The sequence below is a fragment of the Pipistrellus hanaki genome (assembly GCF_964339955.1).
Source record: "Pipistrellus hanaki genome assembly, chromosome: 3".
Taxonomy (NCBI): domain Eukaryota; kingdom Metazoa; phylum Chordata; class Mammalia; order Chiroptera; family Vespertilionidae; genus Pipistrellus; species Pipistrellus hanaki.
Window position 1 is genome coordinate 124559377 of NC_140505.1, and position 18286 is coordinate 124577662.

The following is an 18286-nucleotide window of genomic DNA, read 5'->3' on the forward strand; positions in this document are numbered from 1 at the left end:
CACCTTCCTCAGACATTATCACATCAAGCATGAGCTCACTCTGTGACCTCTCCCAGAGTCTTTGTCTCACTCTCTGTCTCATCCAGGGATTGTGTCTCAGCTAAATGTCCTTTATTCAGTCACCAAATATGCCCATTCATTAAATCATGCACACATCCCTCCCCCCTCACTCCCTCTCCTCTGGTGAGGCCGACTCTAATGTTTCTCATCAGAAAATAACAGACTAAAATGTAGATATACCCAACATTAAAAAGTAGAAACATGTTTTAAATGTACACACTCATACTCCTCCATGTACTTCCTGCACCCACCCACAGCTTTCTCCGTGTTTCTTTTTTTTTTTTTAGCCTTAGCCTTGGGTGCTTTCCTAAAGAGGCTTCTCTCTGGCTGTGTATTAGTACAGGGGCCCCTGGTCCTATTGCTATTTTCCTCCTGTTTCTGTCACCTTTAGCAGTGGAAGCACAGCGGAAGGTTAGCAGCACACCTGACAGAGCAGGGGCAGCCCGCCCCATCTGTAATCGCCACCCTCTTTCCATCTGCAATGGCTGTATAGCAGCATGTTCTGTGGGTAATCTGAAACCCAAAGTGGTAAAAGAAAAGCAGGGATTTTAGTTGGGATTTTTTTTTTTTCCTGAAGTTACCTGTTGGGATTTTTATTTTCCTGAAGTTACCTGTCTTGCAACTCAATCAGCATATAAAACTAAAATAAAATATAAATTCTAGCTATTAAACCACGGCAGATGCCTTATCCATATTTTTTTAAACATTAAGCTTTTCGCAAACTAGACACCTGTGGTAGATTGAAAAATAGTCACACACACACACTGCCCGCCCCCCCCCCCCCATGCCTGTAGGCACGCCCCTTCAATGTGAATCTGAAGTTTCTCCCATCCAGAGGTGGAGTCGGTGACACCACACCTGGAATCTGGGCTTGGACATGCCACTTGATTTAGACAAGGAGACGAGCCAATATGAAGTGAGCAGAGACTTGTACATTTGTTTAGTACTAGAGGCCTGGTGCACGAACTTCGTGCACTGCCAGGGAAAAGGGGCATCCCTCAGCCTGGCCTGTGCCCTCTTGCAGTCCAGGAGCCCATGGGGGAATGTCTGACTGATGGCGTAGGCCTGGAGGGAGCGGGCCTACACCGTCAGTTGGACATCCTTAGAGCTGCCACTGAGCCCAGCTTTTGGCACACTGACCAGCAGGGACAGCTCCTGTGTTAAGTGTCTACCCCATGGTAGTCAGTGTAAGTCATAGTGACTGGTTGTTCCACAATTCGGCTCATTTGCATATTAGCCTTTTATTGTATAGGATGGTTAGAACTCTGAGATTACCATGTAAAGGAGCCCCAGCTGGCCTGCTAAAGGGATGAGAGGGCATAGGAGGAGATCTGAGGTGTCCTAGCCAGTCAGGCCCCAGTAAACAACCTCCCAAACACCAGACACGTGAATGAGGCCAATCAGCCTCCAGTCGAAGTGCCAGCTGACGGCAGAGAATATAAATATGCCCAGCAAAAAATAGCAAAGCCAGCCTGGAGAAGAACCACCTATCCAGCCTACAGAATTATGACGTAAATAAGTGCTTATTGTTTTGGAGCAGATAAGATTTGGAGTGATTTTTTATGCAGTGAAAGGTAACTGATAACTCAACAAATAACTGCTAATTCAGATGTCTAATATGAGCATAAGAATGCAAATTCTGTATATTTAGAATACAGTAAAGAGAAAGTTGCTAAATAGAATAGGAAATGACAGCAATAAGCAAATAGGTAACCTGGTTTTCCTCCTTAAATTAAAAACAAAAATGTTTGTTTTTTTTTTAATACAAAAGCAGCAAAAACAAATTTGTATTCCCAACTGTTGACTCACCTTCCACCCTGACCTGCTCTGTGAATCTGCTGATTTCATCCTGGGCCTCATTCAGAAAAATACTGACCCTGCTGCCCCGTGCCAGCATGGAGAGGACCCCCAAACTCTCATTCAGAAAGAATCCAGGGCTCCAGGGCTGCTCTAGGAAGGACAAAGCATTACTGTGGACACAGGACCAGCACCAGCTACCCCTGAATTAACATCAGCAGCAGAGAAGCCTCTTTAGGGAAGGGGGTGTGCTGCTTCTTCAGCCCCGGCTAAAAAAAAGCACGGAGAAAGTTGTCGGTGGGTGCAGGAAGTGCATGGAGGAGTATGAGTGTGTAAGTTTAAAACATGTTTCTATTTTTTAATGTTCGCTATATCTACATTTAATCTGTTCAAAGAGTATGCCTTCTGAGGAAATGATGATGATATAAATATATGTAAAGCGTTTGCCTCCTAAGTCACAAACTTCCTGAAGATTTAACTTTTTCCAACAGCCTGCTGCTAATACTTTATAGTAACAAGATAAACTATGTGATATAACAGTTTTGCTGAGATGAAAATATTTTACTCATTTAAAAGACTTCTAAAGCAAGAAAATCTTATAAAATAAATTGGCATTTTTATACATCTTGGTAACTCAGTGAAAGATGAGACAGAGGGCCAAAAACCAGGACAGAGGCCTTATTAGAGGAGAAGGACCCTGCTGAGCTGTCTCGCAAGGGGAGAAGAGTAGCAACACATGCAGAGGGGAACACAATTTTTGAGGGGAGAAATGCAAAGGGATAAGGTTAAGGGTACTTGGCACACTCTGATTGGTGGTTTCATATAAGACACATGATTAGACACTTAGGTACTTAGGAATCAAAAGCTTAGGGTATTTGGCAGGTGCTGATTGGTGATTCAATGTACAGTCCTTATAAGGTGCCTGGTTGGATGCTCAGGACTGTCCAGACCGCAGGTGCAGGTTATGTCATGCTCCGTCCATCATTTGGGGGGAGGGAGGATCTATCACTCAGAACTATGTTTTTTTAGGAAAAAAAAATTTTTGTTTTTCTCCCAAAATCAGATTTGTGTTTATTGTCCCCATAGTGTGTGCAAACTTTGATCATCAGAGTTTCTAGTCATCTCAAAAAAGTAAGACTTGGGCCTCATTCATGGATATCCGGAGCCATTGAAACCTAGAATCCTGTATTTTCAAAAAGGTGACTCTGTAAATGGGCCAGTTTTTGAAATTGTTGTGGGGAAAAATGCAATTAGTGGATGCAACCATTCAACTGATTTTTCTATGATCACAATAAAGAGATCATCCCAAAATAACCTTTTTAACATCCCTACATCAAAGCCTACTCATTGTTAGCAACTTGACTATTTCTGAAGCAAAAACACCACTCTGTTTGCTGAAAAATAAAAATCAGTATCTGTTGCAGGAGTTAGTTGGAGCAATGCTTTCTTGTCTACCAGATACAGTTATTTGAGCTCCCGCACGTAGATTAATTCTTAATTGTAAATCTGACTTCTAATACTGCCCAATCGCCATTAATGAATGCTCCTGGCCTCTTCCCGCCCAGCTGGTCTCCGCAGGGAAGGGGAATGACTGCAACTGATTGATGAGAAGTTTGATGGGGAAACGGGGCATATGAAGCCCCACCCTCTCCTTCTAATTTCCCGGCTTACTGCGTGTTGTTCCTCTGTCCTCACGGGCAGTACGTGGCCAGTGTGGCCTGTGGTGTAAATCTGTCTAATTCTAGAATTTGGCACACCACTAGACTGCAGATAAAAGTCACGTGTCTCTTTAGAGATTTTAGCAGTCCTAACGGAAATAGTTTGGCCTCTATCCAGCCCAGGCAAGGGAAATGATTGTTAGGTATGGGACCTTCTTCAAATATACCAAGATGCATCTGTGAACTCATTCTTTTTATTTTGGTTTTAGAGATTCAACAGCTTACATCCCTTGCCCAAGACTACTTGAGCCATAAGAGGGAACTCAGTCTTGCACATAGTTCTTATGACTTTAAGTAATATACTTAAAAAAAAAGAATGTGGATTTTAGTTAATACAGCAATATAAATGAATTAATTATAACAAATATGCCATACTAATGTTAGGGTTAATAATAGGGGGAGCTGGGTGCAGGGTAAATTGGAGCTCTCTTTCTTTATAGATTTCTTTACTGAGAGGAAGGGAGATGGATAGAAAGTCAGAAACATTCCTGAGAGAGAAACATTGATTAGCTGCCTCCTGCACACTCCCTACTGGATAAGTGCCTACAACCAAGGTACATGCCCTTGACCAGAATCGAACCCAGGACTCTTGAGTCAGCCGGCCAAGGTGGGAGCTCTCTTTCTATCTTCAGAATTTTCCTGATAATCTAAAACTGTTCTAAAAAATAAAGTTTACTTTTTTTTTTTTAATTGATTTTTTTACAGAGAGGAGGAGAGCAGGATAGAGAGTTAGAAACATCGATGAAAGAGAATCATCGATTAGCTGCCTCTTGTGCCCGCAACCAAGGTACATGCCCTTGACCGGAATCGAACCTGGCTGGGACCTTTCAGTTCGCAGGCCGACGTTCTATCCACTGAGCCAAACAGGTTTTGGCTAAAGTTTACTTTTTTAAAGATTACATATAAAATAAGTGGCATTGTAAGAAAGAATACTGTTTCTGAATGTTTTCTGGGTGCAAAATAGTTGCAGTGTTTCTGCATTGCCTCACGTCCAGGTCTGGCCAAGTGCAGGGTGAAGAGGTTAGAAGCAGACCTTGATTTGCTTCAGAGTTCTGTGACTCACTGCCAGTTACTTAACCTCTCTGAACCCGAGCTTCCTCCCCTGTAAAAGGGGACCAAACCTGAGTAATGAGATGGCCGAATGAATTTAATTAACACAAGAGTGGCTGTTATAATTTAATACCTAAAATAATGAAAGTGACCAGAACACTGTGCTTGGCACAGACTAAGCACGCCATCCTCTACCTACCCACCCCATTCTGATTCAGTGTGCCAGGGGCTGAGCCAAGAATCTGCTTTTTAAAGAAATGCTTCCCAGGTGACACTGATGGATTGGGAACTATCAGCGAAGCCCAACCTGCCAGCAAAGTACTTTACCAGACTGCCTGGACGGTAGCCTCACTCACAGGAGTACTTCAAACCTCACTCTCCCCTGAGGCTTTTTCCCAAGGTAATCTGCAGTCTTCATCTGGCACCTTTCCTTTTACAAATCAGGAACACTGGCCAGTCCTGAGTGCAAGGAAAGATCTTATCCACTCAGGTGACTCCCTGGTTCGCCTCTCTCTGTTCTCTTAATTCTGACTCTTGAAGAATTCAAACTGGAATTACATTCTTGTAGCATATGCTATTTTCAATGTTATCACCAAACAAGTAATAGAGAGCTACCAGTATGCCATCACAGGAGAAAGTAATAGACATCCCAAGCACACACAATAGTCTCCTGTCTTGAATTCTACCCACATCCTGTGGCTTCTCTGACCTCTGAAGGGCTTAAAGGTCTATCATGGCAGGGAACCTTCCTCCATGATGACCAGGTACAGGTTATCTTTTCTCTGAGATTGCTTTCTTCCCACACATCGCATATGTCTTGGGAAAATAGATGGAGACATGAGGTGAAAATAAGAGGTGTTAAAAAAAAGAATGAAATCTTTGCTTCAAGTAGAGAACATTATTTTAGCTGACCCTAAAAATAGGCTTCAATTGTAGAGACACATTTTTAAAACTCTTCATAGCACTTAGAATAGCACAAGTAAAAAATAAATACATTATTTTTACTAAGCAACAAAAAAAATATTGTTGTGGCCGGCAAGACCCAGTCGAGGCAGGGCTCCAGATGGCTAGCAAGACCCTGTCAAGGCAGGACTCCAGGCCAGGGAAGAAACGAGCAACCAGACCCACAACAAAAAACTGTTAGTCATAAAATAGTTCTGTTGCAAGGCTCAACCCCCAGGCAGGCACATCCTATTTCCAGTAGCCGCAAGGCAGGACAAACAGACCAAACCAGGTCAACAGAGACTGCTTAAGATGAAAATAAACCCCCACCTCAGGTGTTGTATAAACTTTAAATGTTACTGTGCTAGTGGAATTTTTCTATAACTTATAACTGACGTTTCTTTGTTAAAACTTTTAGCCAATCATAATCTGCCAGGCATCCCTAAGACGGGGATAAAGGTAGCATGCTTAGAGTGGGTCGGGGCTCTCGTTGCTCGCTGCTGTGTCAGTTGAGACGTGAGCCCGGACTCAAGTTCGAAATAAAGACTTCCTAAATTCCAATTTGGCTGACTGGTGGTTGTCATTTGCGAGTCGCCCACAACATATTAATTATATGGTGGGTATAATTGGCTACATATTAATGGGATATAAATGCATTTTCCCTTTAAGAGAAAGCTAATTATAAAATAGATGGGTGGGTAATGCCATTCTAAAGTGCCTGTTACCACATTGTGGTTCAAAACCTATTCTTTATGTATTTGTGCTATATAAAGCCTTTTTGCATGATTGTTATCCTTCTAATACCACTGTCATTTGGGGCTTTTGTGGATGTCTGTGTGTGTGTGTGTGTGTGTGTGTGTGTGTGTGTGTGGTAACATTCTAGACTTTTTTGGGAGTCACTCCTTCCACACTCATGCATTATAGATAAGTCACCTCATGTTAGCTCCACGGGTGGTATGTGTCCCAGGCAATGCCAATCAGAGCATCCCACTATTCTAGCCTCTGGGTTGGTTCAGTGACAGATACATGACTCATTCAGAGCCAATGAGACTGGAACTTTTCTGAGAACCACTGCAAGATGGTCTTATCTCTTCAATATCAAGTTTGGGCCATCTGAGCTTGCCAGTGACAGTGAACTTCATGGAGAAAGTCAGCCTGATGCCAGATTCAACAAAGGATAGGAGAGCTGAGAGGTGATGAAAAGGAGATTCTTGACATTTTTGAGGTCATGGAACCAGATCCTATCAGACTGAAGGCCCTGGTCCTTTCATTTGTTAGCACCAATAAATTCCTTTATTTTACTTGATTCTATTGCAGTTGGGGTTTATGTCACTTGCAACCTAAAGAATCTTGACTAGTAAAGTGTTTGGCAATGGTCATTTGTCTATAATATAAAGCAATATTTGTTTAAAAGTTAATTATTTTGTGATAGTATGAACATCTGACAAATGAACTCTTCCAATGTCTCAGAATTACATCACACAACTATTTTTCCTTAACTCATTAAAGGGTAGTGATGACTACCATTATGGAACACACCTACCACCTACTGTTTGTAAATTCCCTTTTTTTATTATTGACATTTTAAAAAGTATATTTTTTAATTGATTTCAGAGAGGAAGAGAGAGGGAGAGAGAAACATCAAAAATGATGAGAAAGAATCACTCATCCATGCCTCCTGCATGCCCCCACAGGGGATCGGGCCTGCAACTTGGGCATGTGCCAGGAATCAAACTATGGCCTCCTGGTCATAGGTCAATGCTCAACCACTGAGCCACACCAGCTAGGCAATTGTTGACATTATTATTTTCCCTCCACATTTCGCCTAAACCAAGCCCCAGACCTTCACCACACTATTGTCTGTGTCCTTGGTCTATGCTTTTGTTAATCTCTTCCCATCTCCCTCATCTCCCTCCCTCTAAGATCTGTCAGTCTATTCCATGCATCCATGCCTCTGGATCTATTTTATTCATCAGTTTATTTTGTTGGTAAGATCCCACATATAAGTGAGATCATGTGATATTTGTCTTTCACTTGCATTCATGCTGTCGCAAAGGGTAAGAAACCCTTCTTAAAAAATATATATATATTTTTTTTTTTTTAAATATATATTTTTAATTGATTTCATAAAGAAAGGGAGAGGGTGACAGAGATAGAAACATCCATGATGAGAGAGAATCATTGATCAGCTGCCTCCTGCACATTGGGGAATGAGCCTGCACTCCAGGCATGTGCCCTTGACTGGAATCAAACCTGGGATCCTTCAGTCCGCAGGCCAACGTTCTATACAGTGAGTCAAACCAGCGAGGGTGAGACCCTACTTTTTTACAACCACATAGTATTTCATTGTGTAGATGTACCACAGCTTTTTCTTTATCCACTCATCTACTGATAGGCACTTAGACTATTTTCAAATCTTAGCTATTGTAAAATAATGCTGCTATGAACATAGGGGTCATATATTCTTTCTGATTGGTGTTTTGAGATTCTTAGGATATATTCCCAGAAGTGACATCACTGAGTCAGTTCCATTTTTAATTTTTTGAGGAATCTCCCTACTGTTCTCCACAATGCCTGTACCAGTCTGCATTCTCACCGGCAGTGAACTACGGTTCCCTTTTCTCCACATCCTCGCCAGCACTTGTTCATTGATTTATTGATGGTAACCATCTGGCAAGTGTGAGGTGATATTCACTGTAGCTTTTTTTTTTTAAAATATATTTTATTGATTTTTCACAGAAAGGAAGAGAGTTAGAAACATTGATGAGAGAGAATCATCAATCAGCTGCCTCTTGCACACCCCCCACCTGGGAATGTGCCCGCAATCAAGGTACATGCCCTTGACCAGAATCAAACCTGGGACCTTTCAGTCCACAGGCCGACACTCTATCCACTGAGCCAAACCGGTTTCGGCTCACTGTAGTTTTAATTTGCATCTCTCTGATGATTAGAGAGATTGAGCATTTTTCAAGTCTATTTGCCATCTGTATGTCCTAATTGGAGAAGTGTCTATTCAGGTCCTTGACCCATTTTTCAATTGACTTGTTTGTCTTCCTTTTGTTGAGTTATATGAGTACTTTATATGTTTTGGTAATTAACCCCATATCAGGTGTATAATTGGCAAATATGTTCTTCCCATACTGTGGGTTCCCTGTTCATTTGGGTGATGGTTTCTTTTTCTGTGAAGTTTATCTTTAAATTTTGTCAGTGCCTTTAAAATGCATGCCTAGCATGAATCACTTTGGTTATTTTAATGATTAAAGGCAGCACAGTGTTCCGTGATATGAAGATTGATGGTTGTATCCCACCCCCACGTCAGTGCATTCCTCAGCAGGCCTCCCTGGAGGATTATGATCAGTGTAGAATAACTCCCTCAACAAATCGTGGACTTGGGATGTGTACACCTACATTTAACATCTTTTTGTTTTTGATTTAGATCTAAGGATAAGAGAAAGAAAGAATGATTTTAGCCTACAGCTTCTCAGTGCTGGTGACAGAAATCCAGGAGTGAGGTAATTTTCTCTGTGGCTGGTGGCAAGGTCCCTTGCCTAGGAGTCTGAAGGAATGACAAATGAAAGGATCCTCTCCCTCCCTGTGAGCTTTAGAAGTCAGAAACGACATTCCTTTTCTGGAGCGTGATGCTTTTGCAAATGTGATTTTACACTCTCTGAAAACTGTGGTTTCTTTATCCCATAGTGTATTTGGAGAGGTCAGAATAATCTGGATAACTTTTTCAAATATGTACACACACACACACACACACACACACACACACACTCTCACACACACCCCTCACTCATTTTTTAATTTGCAAATTTGATTTTAAAATTGACCATGAAATAGATCCAGAGCATCGAACACAGTCAAACCTCAGAGGGAAGGGCAGGGGGTGGTAAGAGATCAATCAAATGACTTGTATCCATGCATATGGGCATGACCAATGGACACAGACAATAGGGGGTGGAGGCATGTGCTGGGGGGTGGGAGATGATGGAGAGAGGTCAATGGGAGAAAAAGAGACATCTATAAAACTTTCAACAATAGAGAACTTTAAAAAATAATAACAAAGTATGTGGACTTAAAAAAAAATTGACCATGAAGACAAAATTACTTTGGGAAGTTCATTGATAGTTTGAAGTGATTACCAGTTTCTCTGCCTTTGTTTTGTTATTAGCATACATGTTATACAAGGCAAAAGAATCTTGTTAGATTTGCTATGGGCATGAATTTAAGTAGAAAGAAAATTATTGATTGTTATATTATCTTTATTTTCACTCTGCTGTTGCTGCATAGTGTGGTGTATTTTTATGTATCATTTGATTATGTCTATTAACTCATAATAAGGCTATGCTTTTTTGAACTTGCTCTAGAAATTGAAAAATTAAGGAAGGTATTTGTTTTAGACAAGAAATGCATATAGAGCCTGAAAAATTAATTTAGCATTATCTTTTAGATAGATTTTATATCGTTTCTCCATTTTATTCTTAGTGTAGGTAATAGATCATGACAATAGAAACATATTTTAAAATACTTAAATGGCCCAGCAGTGTGGCTCAGTGGTTGAGCATCCACCTGTGAACCAGTAGGTCACGGTTCAATTTCTGGTCAGGGAACATGTCAGGTTGTAGGCTCAATCCCCAGTATGGCTGGGGTGTGCAGGAGGCAACTGATCAATGATTCTCTCTCATCATTGATGTTTCTATCTTTCCCACTCCCTTCCTCTCTGAAATCAATAAAAATATACATATTTAAAAAAGAAATAAAATCCCTGATTCTATACACTTAAAAAAAATACTTAAATGATTAATTCCTTACCAACAGAAAATTTGCTTAAAATTAAATATAATTTTGTACTAATTTATTTTTAAAACGCTAAAAACCTAAAAAAATGTAATTTGCAGCAAAATTACATTATATATATTATTATATATATTAAGGTTTTTAAATATATATATATAAAAGGCTAATATGCTAAGTGTCCTTCCCACCTTCTGACTGGTCGTTATGACACACACTGACCACCAAGGAGCAGATGCTCAATGCAGGAGCTGTTGTGATGTGCACAAATGACACTGTGGACCTGGAGCCCATAAAGCAACACTCAGTTGGCTTCCCCCAAGTGGGACACAGGCCCCGCCTCCACCTCAGAGTGACAGTCCACCAAATTGCAACCAATACTTCCATGGCACAAAATGAGGCCCACAGACCAGACCAACCCACAAAAGGTGGTTGTGGGCACCGGGTAAGGATGTCACATTTTTGTTGACATTCTAAAGCTGAAGTTGCCAATTGAATATGTCTGAAGACTAGCTATTGTGACAACATACCTCTGAAGCCAAAAGAAAACAATGGCATCAACAGAATATGTCTGAAAAACAGTCATCAATGAGTACTACTGATATTGGTAGGAAATGCCTTCACAGTGAAAACGAGGTAAATGAGGGTGCAGTTATTGAGCACAGCTGTTGGGGAATGACTGTGACATGTCAGTTTTTCCTATCCCTAAATTTCTCCAATGAAAAGCCATCTTTTAAAAAATGTACTTGAGCCGAAACCAGTTTGGCTCAGTGGTAGTCAGTCTGCGGACTGAAAGGTCCCAGGTTCGATTCCGGTCAGGGGTATGTACGTTGGTTGCGGGCACATCCCCAGTGGGGCGTGTGCAAGAGGCAGCTGGTCGATGTTTCTCTCTCATCTACATTTCTAGCTCTCTATCTCTCTCCCTTCCTTTAAAATATATTTTTTTAAAAAAATAAAAAATAAATAAAAAATGTACTTGATGTAGCAAAGGCAAAGTTTGTCCAAATAATATAAATTTTCCAGAATACCCAGCATATTTTTTAAAAAATAAATGATAAAGATTCTGACAGTAAAAATTTCATGAAAAATATTCATTGTTACATCATATTGTTATTGTTTATTTATTAATCAATTCATGTAGCATTTTCATGTACCTTTTACTAATTTTCTTTAACCTCTGACACTTCCATTATAGAGAAAGGACAAATAGCAATCCAATAAAATAAAAGGCTAATATGACGCCCACTGACCACTCAGGGGCAGACGCTCAAATCAGGAGCTGCCCCCTGGTGGCCAGTGGGCTCCCACAGGGGGAGCACCGCTCAGCTTGAAGCCGGGCTCACAGCTGGTGAGTGCAGTGGCAGTAGCGAGAGCCTCTGCCGCCTCTGTGGCAGCACTAAGGATGTCCAACTGGCATGGGGAGCCGGCCCAAGTCGGCAGTTAGACACCCTCCAAGGTCTCCTGACTGCGAGAGGGTCCCAGGCTGAGGAACAACTTCCTCCCCGATCAAGTGCAATAATTTTGTGCACCGGGCCTCTAGTATTAAAATATTTCTTCTAATTAATATACCTTCAATGTTCTCAACTTCATACACTGGACCACTAGTAAGTATATATTTAGCACAAAATATTGTTTCAGGATTCACTGAGTAGAATTTACGGAACAATTTATTTCATCTTAAATTTCAAATTAACATAGTGAATGTAGAAACTAAAGGAATCTTTGTATAATAGCATAACAGCTGTGTCTGATACTGATTTTAAGTACCATGTACGAAACCAGACAAGTCTATTTTAAGTGGAGAAATTAGGCTGATGGGACATAAGTCAAAGAGCACCTGTATGAAATACTACCATTGTTTACTCAGTTCAAAAATTTAGAAATTTTGACCAAACTACTTGTCACTGACATCACTGCTTATAAAAATTAGACATTTATGCTTCAGATTCCTCTGATACAGCTTTGAACTCCATCTAAGGGATATCACATATCAACAACTCTTAGACATTGAGTCTAAAAAGGCCAACTGCTGTTCTAGATCCACTAAAGTAAAAGCATATTGCATATTGTTTTCTTGTATTCATGGAGCCGAATAAAGTTAGCTAGAGCTGAAACCGGTTTGGCTCAGTGGATAGAACGTCAACCTGTGGACTGAAAGCTCCCAGGTTCAATTCCGGTCAAGGGCATGTACCTTGGTTGCAGGCACATCTCCAGTAGGGGGTGTGCAGAAGGCAGCTGATGGATGTTTCTCACTCATTGATGTTTCTAACTCTTTATCCCTCTCCCATCCTCTCTGTAAAAAAATCAATAAAATATATTTTTAAAAAGAGAACCAACTCATATTAAAAAATATCTAAAATATTTTTTAATTTTTTTTTAAAATAAAAAGCTAATATGCAAATAGACTGAATGGCAAAACAATCAGAACAGCCAAACAACTGGTCGCTATGATGTGTGATGACCAACAGGGGGCATGTGCGGAAAATGGCAGGCATCGGCTGCGGTGGGATGGCGAAGCAGGTGAGCAGGGGCTCCAGACCAAGGCAGGGCACTGGTTGCTGCCATCAGGGCAAGCCTCTGGTGGTTACTGAAAATTCATTGCTTCTTTACACTGTGGTTCTGCCGTGGGCTTGCACCTGCAGTTGGCACCAGAGCCACCACTTGCACTCACTGCCAGTGCTGGCGCCAGTCCCGATTGTTCGGCGCCATCAGCAGGTGTGAGCAATGGCTATGGGCCCTGATCACCCTTGAGGGCTTCTCTACCTCCCCCTGCTCCTGAGGGGTGATCAGGGCAGCAGCTGCCACTTGCACCCACTGACAGTGCCGCCCTGCTTACACAGGCTGCTGGCACCGGCCTCAATCGCTCCACTGTCAGTGGGTGTGAGCGGGGCCGGTGCCATCAGCGTGTGAGAGCGGCAGCAGTGGGAGCAGGGCTTCCAGCACACAGGGGACCAGGGGCTGTGAGGGGAGGGGCCGGGGGGGCAAGGAGAGGGGGCTAAGACCAGCCCCTGGGCCCAACACAGCCTTGTGGCCCACAGTTCCTTTCAAGGTACACAAATTTGTGCACTGGGTCCTCAGTGTGTGTGTGTGTGTGTGTGTGTGTGTGTGTGTGTGTGTGTGTGTGTATCTACGATGAAAGCAATTCTTTTTTTTTATTATTTAATATTTATTTTCATTTTATATTCAGATGTCACATTTTCTACATTAAAATATAATCATGCTGACTCTCCCACATACATCCTTGAAAGATGGAATGCACAGAGAAGTTGCTATTGCACCCAACTAACAAAGAACACAGAGATCACACAGTGGACAAGGCGGAGTGCATAGAAGACAGCTCAGGGCTCACAGCAGGAAGGAGCAGGAGTTAAAAGGCTAAAGCTTTTAAATACTATCACTTGTGCCACAAGATTACCCTGAAGAGGCAGAGATAGGTCAGAAAGCAGGACCAAATAGGGCTTTCCAAAGGCTGCTCTCTAACAATTTAACAGGTCTGTACACAGGAGAGCTTTCTCCCACACCGTGTCCTCAGCTTCTGGCAAACACTTTAGAAAAGTACACCAGTTAGCATCTCCGGATGTAGCATGGGTGTAGGTTTTTCTTTTCTTTATTTTTGCTGTACCTCCAACTCTTTCCAAGCAACAATTATACTGATTATTTTAATTATGATTCCTCTGCATGACAACCCAGTAAGGATCAAGACACGGCATCTCACTACTATCCGATTGATGCCAGCTGTGCAAAAGCTGCAATATTGTGTACTACTCAGAGGGAGAGAGCACATGAACACACAGGAGTCCCAACTCCTTTTCTAATCTACTCATTAAATAGGAAAGAGCAGGTGGACAGTGAAAAACATCTGCTTAGAACAGCAGCTCAGACCTAGAGGTACACCACCATCCAAACACAAATGCTGAGAGCGAGCTCTGGGCTCTTCTAAGCAGAGGCTTCTTTCAGTCCTGATCCTGCCCGAATTGGAGATCAAAGCGTTATAGCTCCAGGTAGTGATACTCTCAAGAGGGGGGAAAAGGAAGGTCTGAGAGACTCAAATAATGAGGACATTATTAGGCAACTAACTATCCCACTATTTACAAATACACATGAGTAAGAAAACTTCGCCTCCATCCCTGCAGCTACTTTAAACAAAGCACTGAAGATCCCAGTTTTCTGAGCAGGGAATATGTCTGTTAGCAGTTTGAGACATTGCAACACTGGCACAATATGTCACCTATTCTTTGCTTTGAATTACAGGGTAACATGGTAAACTCCAACACAAAAGTGGGGATGGGCAAGTGCAAAAGGAATCAATAAACGGAACCAGTATTACACAAGGATATTGAGCCAACGATGAGACGGCAGCTAGTGCTTTGCGGAGTCCCGAGGGTAGAACTCGCTCAGGGTGCTCTGAGGGATTCTCTTCAGCATTTCTCTGGGGAAAATTCGGAGCAGCTGCCAGTCATTGTCCGAAGTCTCATAGACAGTGCGGTTTTCATAAGGACCCTGAGCAATGAAGTTCCTCTCAAACTTCTGCAGAAATTCCAAGTAAAGAAGATCATCTGAGGTAAGGGCTTCTTCTCCCACCACGGCTTTCATGGCTTGTACATCCTTACCAATAACATAGCACGCATACAGCTGGTTAGACACATCAGCATGATCCTTTCTGGTCATATCTTCCCCAAGAGCAGACTTCATTAACCGTGACAATGAGGGCAGCACATTAATAGGTGGGTAAATCTGTCTGTTGTGCAGCTGTCTATCCACATAGATCTGCCCCTCTGTGATATATCCAGTCAAATCAGGAATGGGGTGAGTGATATCATCATTAGGCATGGTGAGAATAAGGATTTGAGTAATCGAGCCATTTCTACCTTCCACTCGACCAGCACGTTCATATATTGTGTCTAAATCCATGTGCATGTAACCTGGGAACCCTCATCGACCAGGAACCTCTTCCCTGGCTGCTGAAACCTCTCAAAGTGCTTCAGCATAAGAACTCATGTCTGTTAGGATAACCAGTACATGTTTCTCACACTGATAGGCCAGAAATTCAGCTGTGGTTAGAGCCAAGCGAGGAGTGATAATTCGTTCAATAGTAGGGTCATTAGCCAAGTTCAAAAAGAGGCAGATGTTGTCCATGGAGCCATTTTCTTCAAAGTCAGATTTGAAGAACGGGGCAGTTTCCACGTTTACATCCATGGCAGCAAATACAATTGCAAAATTTTCCTCACTGTAGTCCACTACATCTTTGGATTCCTTTACCAAACCAGCCTGGTGACAGATCTGAGCTGCAATCTCATTGTGTGGTAAGCCAGCAGCAGAGAATATAGGAATTTTCTGCCCCCTAGCAATACTGTTCATGCCATCTATGGCAGAGATGCCGGTCTGAATCATCTCCTCTGGGTAGATTCGACACTGAGGATTGATTGGCTGGCCCATAATGTCAAGGAAGTCTTCAGCCAGCACAACAGGACCTCTGTCGATCAGTTTTCCTGACCCATTGAATACCCGACCAAGCATATCTTCAGACACTGGTGTTCGGAGAATATCCCCAGTAAACTCACAGGATGTTTTCCTAGCATCTATACCTGAAGTCCCTTCAAATACCTGAACCACTGCTTTGGAACCACTAACTTCTAGAACTTGCCTACTTCTCTTTGTGCCATCTGGTAATGTCAAGTGAACAATCTCAGCATATCTGGGAAACTTAACATGATTCAAGATCACTAGTGGACCGTTGACTCCTGATACTGTCTTGTATGTGCGGCGAGGGTGGGACAGGTAGTTCCGACTCGCTGCCATCGCCTGTTCCCAAGAGCCCGCCCCCGCCCCGGCCCCACTGGTGGGCACGGGCCTCTCGGGTGCGGCCCCGTTCACGATCCCACGCATCACTCGCAGCGCCATCTTGTCTCCTCCCGAAAGCAATTCTTTAAAAATGAAACAAATATAACCTCTGTTAGTTTGCACACAGTTAATCAAGTTACTTGAAAAATTCCTGCCCATGTTTTATTGTCTAGAACAACAATTTTCAACCTTTTCATATCATGGCACACATAAACTAATCACTAAAATTCTGTGGCACACCAAAAAAAATATTACATTTTTTGCCATTCTGACAAAAAAAAAAAAAGGTATAATTTTGATTCATTCACACCGAATGGCTATTGTGTTGGGTGCTGTCATTTTTAATTTGATAGTCAGGGAAAAGAGGTCAGTGTTGCTGACTGAATAGTCAGATATTTGCATGTTTAAACATTCTTGTGGCACACTGTTGCAAACCTCTGGTCCAGAGGCCGAGGCAGGGGGACCCCTGAGGAGAGAGTTTGGCTGCTTTCCCACACTTTACTAAGGGAAGACAAAGGACTAGCCATTATTCCTCACAGTTGCCCTGAAAGGTTCCTGTTTCTCATCTAAGCAAGTCAGAGTTGGGGTCATAGGTTCAGAGAAAGTAAGTGAACCGCTGGAGGGTCCCCAGGGCAGGGGGGAAGTGGCTCTAAACCCAGCATCTTCTCTCAGCTAACAGCACCTAAATGTCAAGCATTCCCCACAGTATCCGCCTCAGAAACTTTGTTATATCTGAATATCATTCTAATAAGACATCCCTTAAATCAGTGGTTCTCAACCTTCCTAATGCCGCAACCCTTTAATACAGTTCCTCATGTTGTGGTGACCCCCAACCATAAAATTAATTTTGTTGCTACTTCATAACTGTAATTTTGCTACTGTTAATGAATCGTAATGTAAATATCTTGTTTTCCAATGGTCTTAGGCGACCCTGCTAGTGGTTCTCAACCTGCTAGAGTCTAAGACCACCAGAAAACACAGATATTTACATTACAATTCATTAACAGTAGCAAAATTACAGTTATGAAGTAGCAACGAAAATAATTTTATGGTTGGGGTTTACCACAACATGAGGAAATGTATTAAAGGGTCGGGGCATTAGAAAGATTGAGAACCACTGCCTTAAATCAACTCACTTTTTAAATTTAAAATATTTATCTAGAAAGAAAACTGCCATAAATAAAAATCCAGTGTCAGTGGCCATAATCTGAAATAACTACAGAAGTCTCCATGGGCAAAATGCTTGTCCTTTGACACATCCTGAGCCAATTTCCACTTCATTGTGATTTAAAAAAAATTTTTTTTATTGATTTCAGAGAGGAAAGGATAGGGAAAGAAAGATAGAAACATCAATGATGAGACAGAATCATTGATCTGCTGTCTCCTCCACACCCCACACTGGGGATTGATTCCGAAACTCAGGCATGTGCCCTGATTGGGAATGGAACCATGACCTCCTGGTTCATAGGTCGATGATCAACCACTGAGCTACATCAGCCAGGCTCATTGTGATTTTTTTTTCTTTCATTTTTTAATTAAGGTATTATATGTGTACATTTCTTACCAATCTTCCCCCCCACCCCCCAACCCCAATATCATTGTAATTTTTAAAAGGTTTTTCTTTCTGTCTCTGGTGGCCTTAAGAGATCTTGGTGAACCCTTACTTCCCACCCTGTCCCAAGCCTTCTCTCTGAGAACTGAAGGCTGCTTATCAGATGAATTTGAAGGTTGTATGCTTCTTTCAAATTTTTGTTGGGGTTTACCACAACATGAGGAAATGTATTAAAGAGTCAGGGAGAGCTGTTGGGAATGCAGACTGGTGCAACCACTGTGGAGAACAGTATGGAGTTTCCTCAAAAAACTGAAAATGGAACTCCCATTTGACCCAGTAATCCCACTCCTAGGAATATATCCCAAAAAACTAGAAACACCAATCAGAAAGGATATATGCACCCCTATGTTCATAGCAGCACAATCTACAATAGCTAGAATTTGGGAACAGCCTAGGTGCCTGTCAGCAGATGATTGGATCCAAAAACTATGGTACATCTACACAATGGAATACTATGCTGCCATAAAAA

At 42.0% G+C, this 18286-nt stretch overlaps 1 protein-coding gene across 1 annotated transcript; it reads right to left on the reverse strand.

The window, feature by feature from the left end:
• Positions 1-13610: 13610 nt before the first annotated feature.
• Positions 13611-16271, reverse strand: LOC311620149 (V-type proton ATPase subunit B, brain isoform-like). Its single transcript, XM_084879267.1, has one exon. The coding sequence runs from the start codon at positions 16263-16265 to the stop codon at positions 15336-15338; it is 930 nt and encodes a 309-aa protein (XP_084735393.1). The 5' UTR covers positions 16266-16271; the 3' UTR covers positions 13611-15335.
• Positions 16272-18286: the final 2015 nt, after the last annotated feature.

Excerpts from the sequence above, each read along its gene's own strand:
- LOC311620149 (XM_084879267.1), bottom strand. The coding sequence starts at position 16,265 with ATGGCGCTGCGAGTGATGCGTGGGATCGTGAACGGGGCCGCACCCGAG.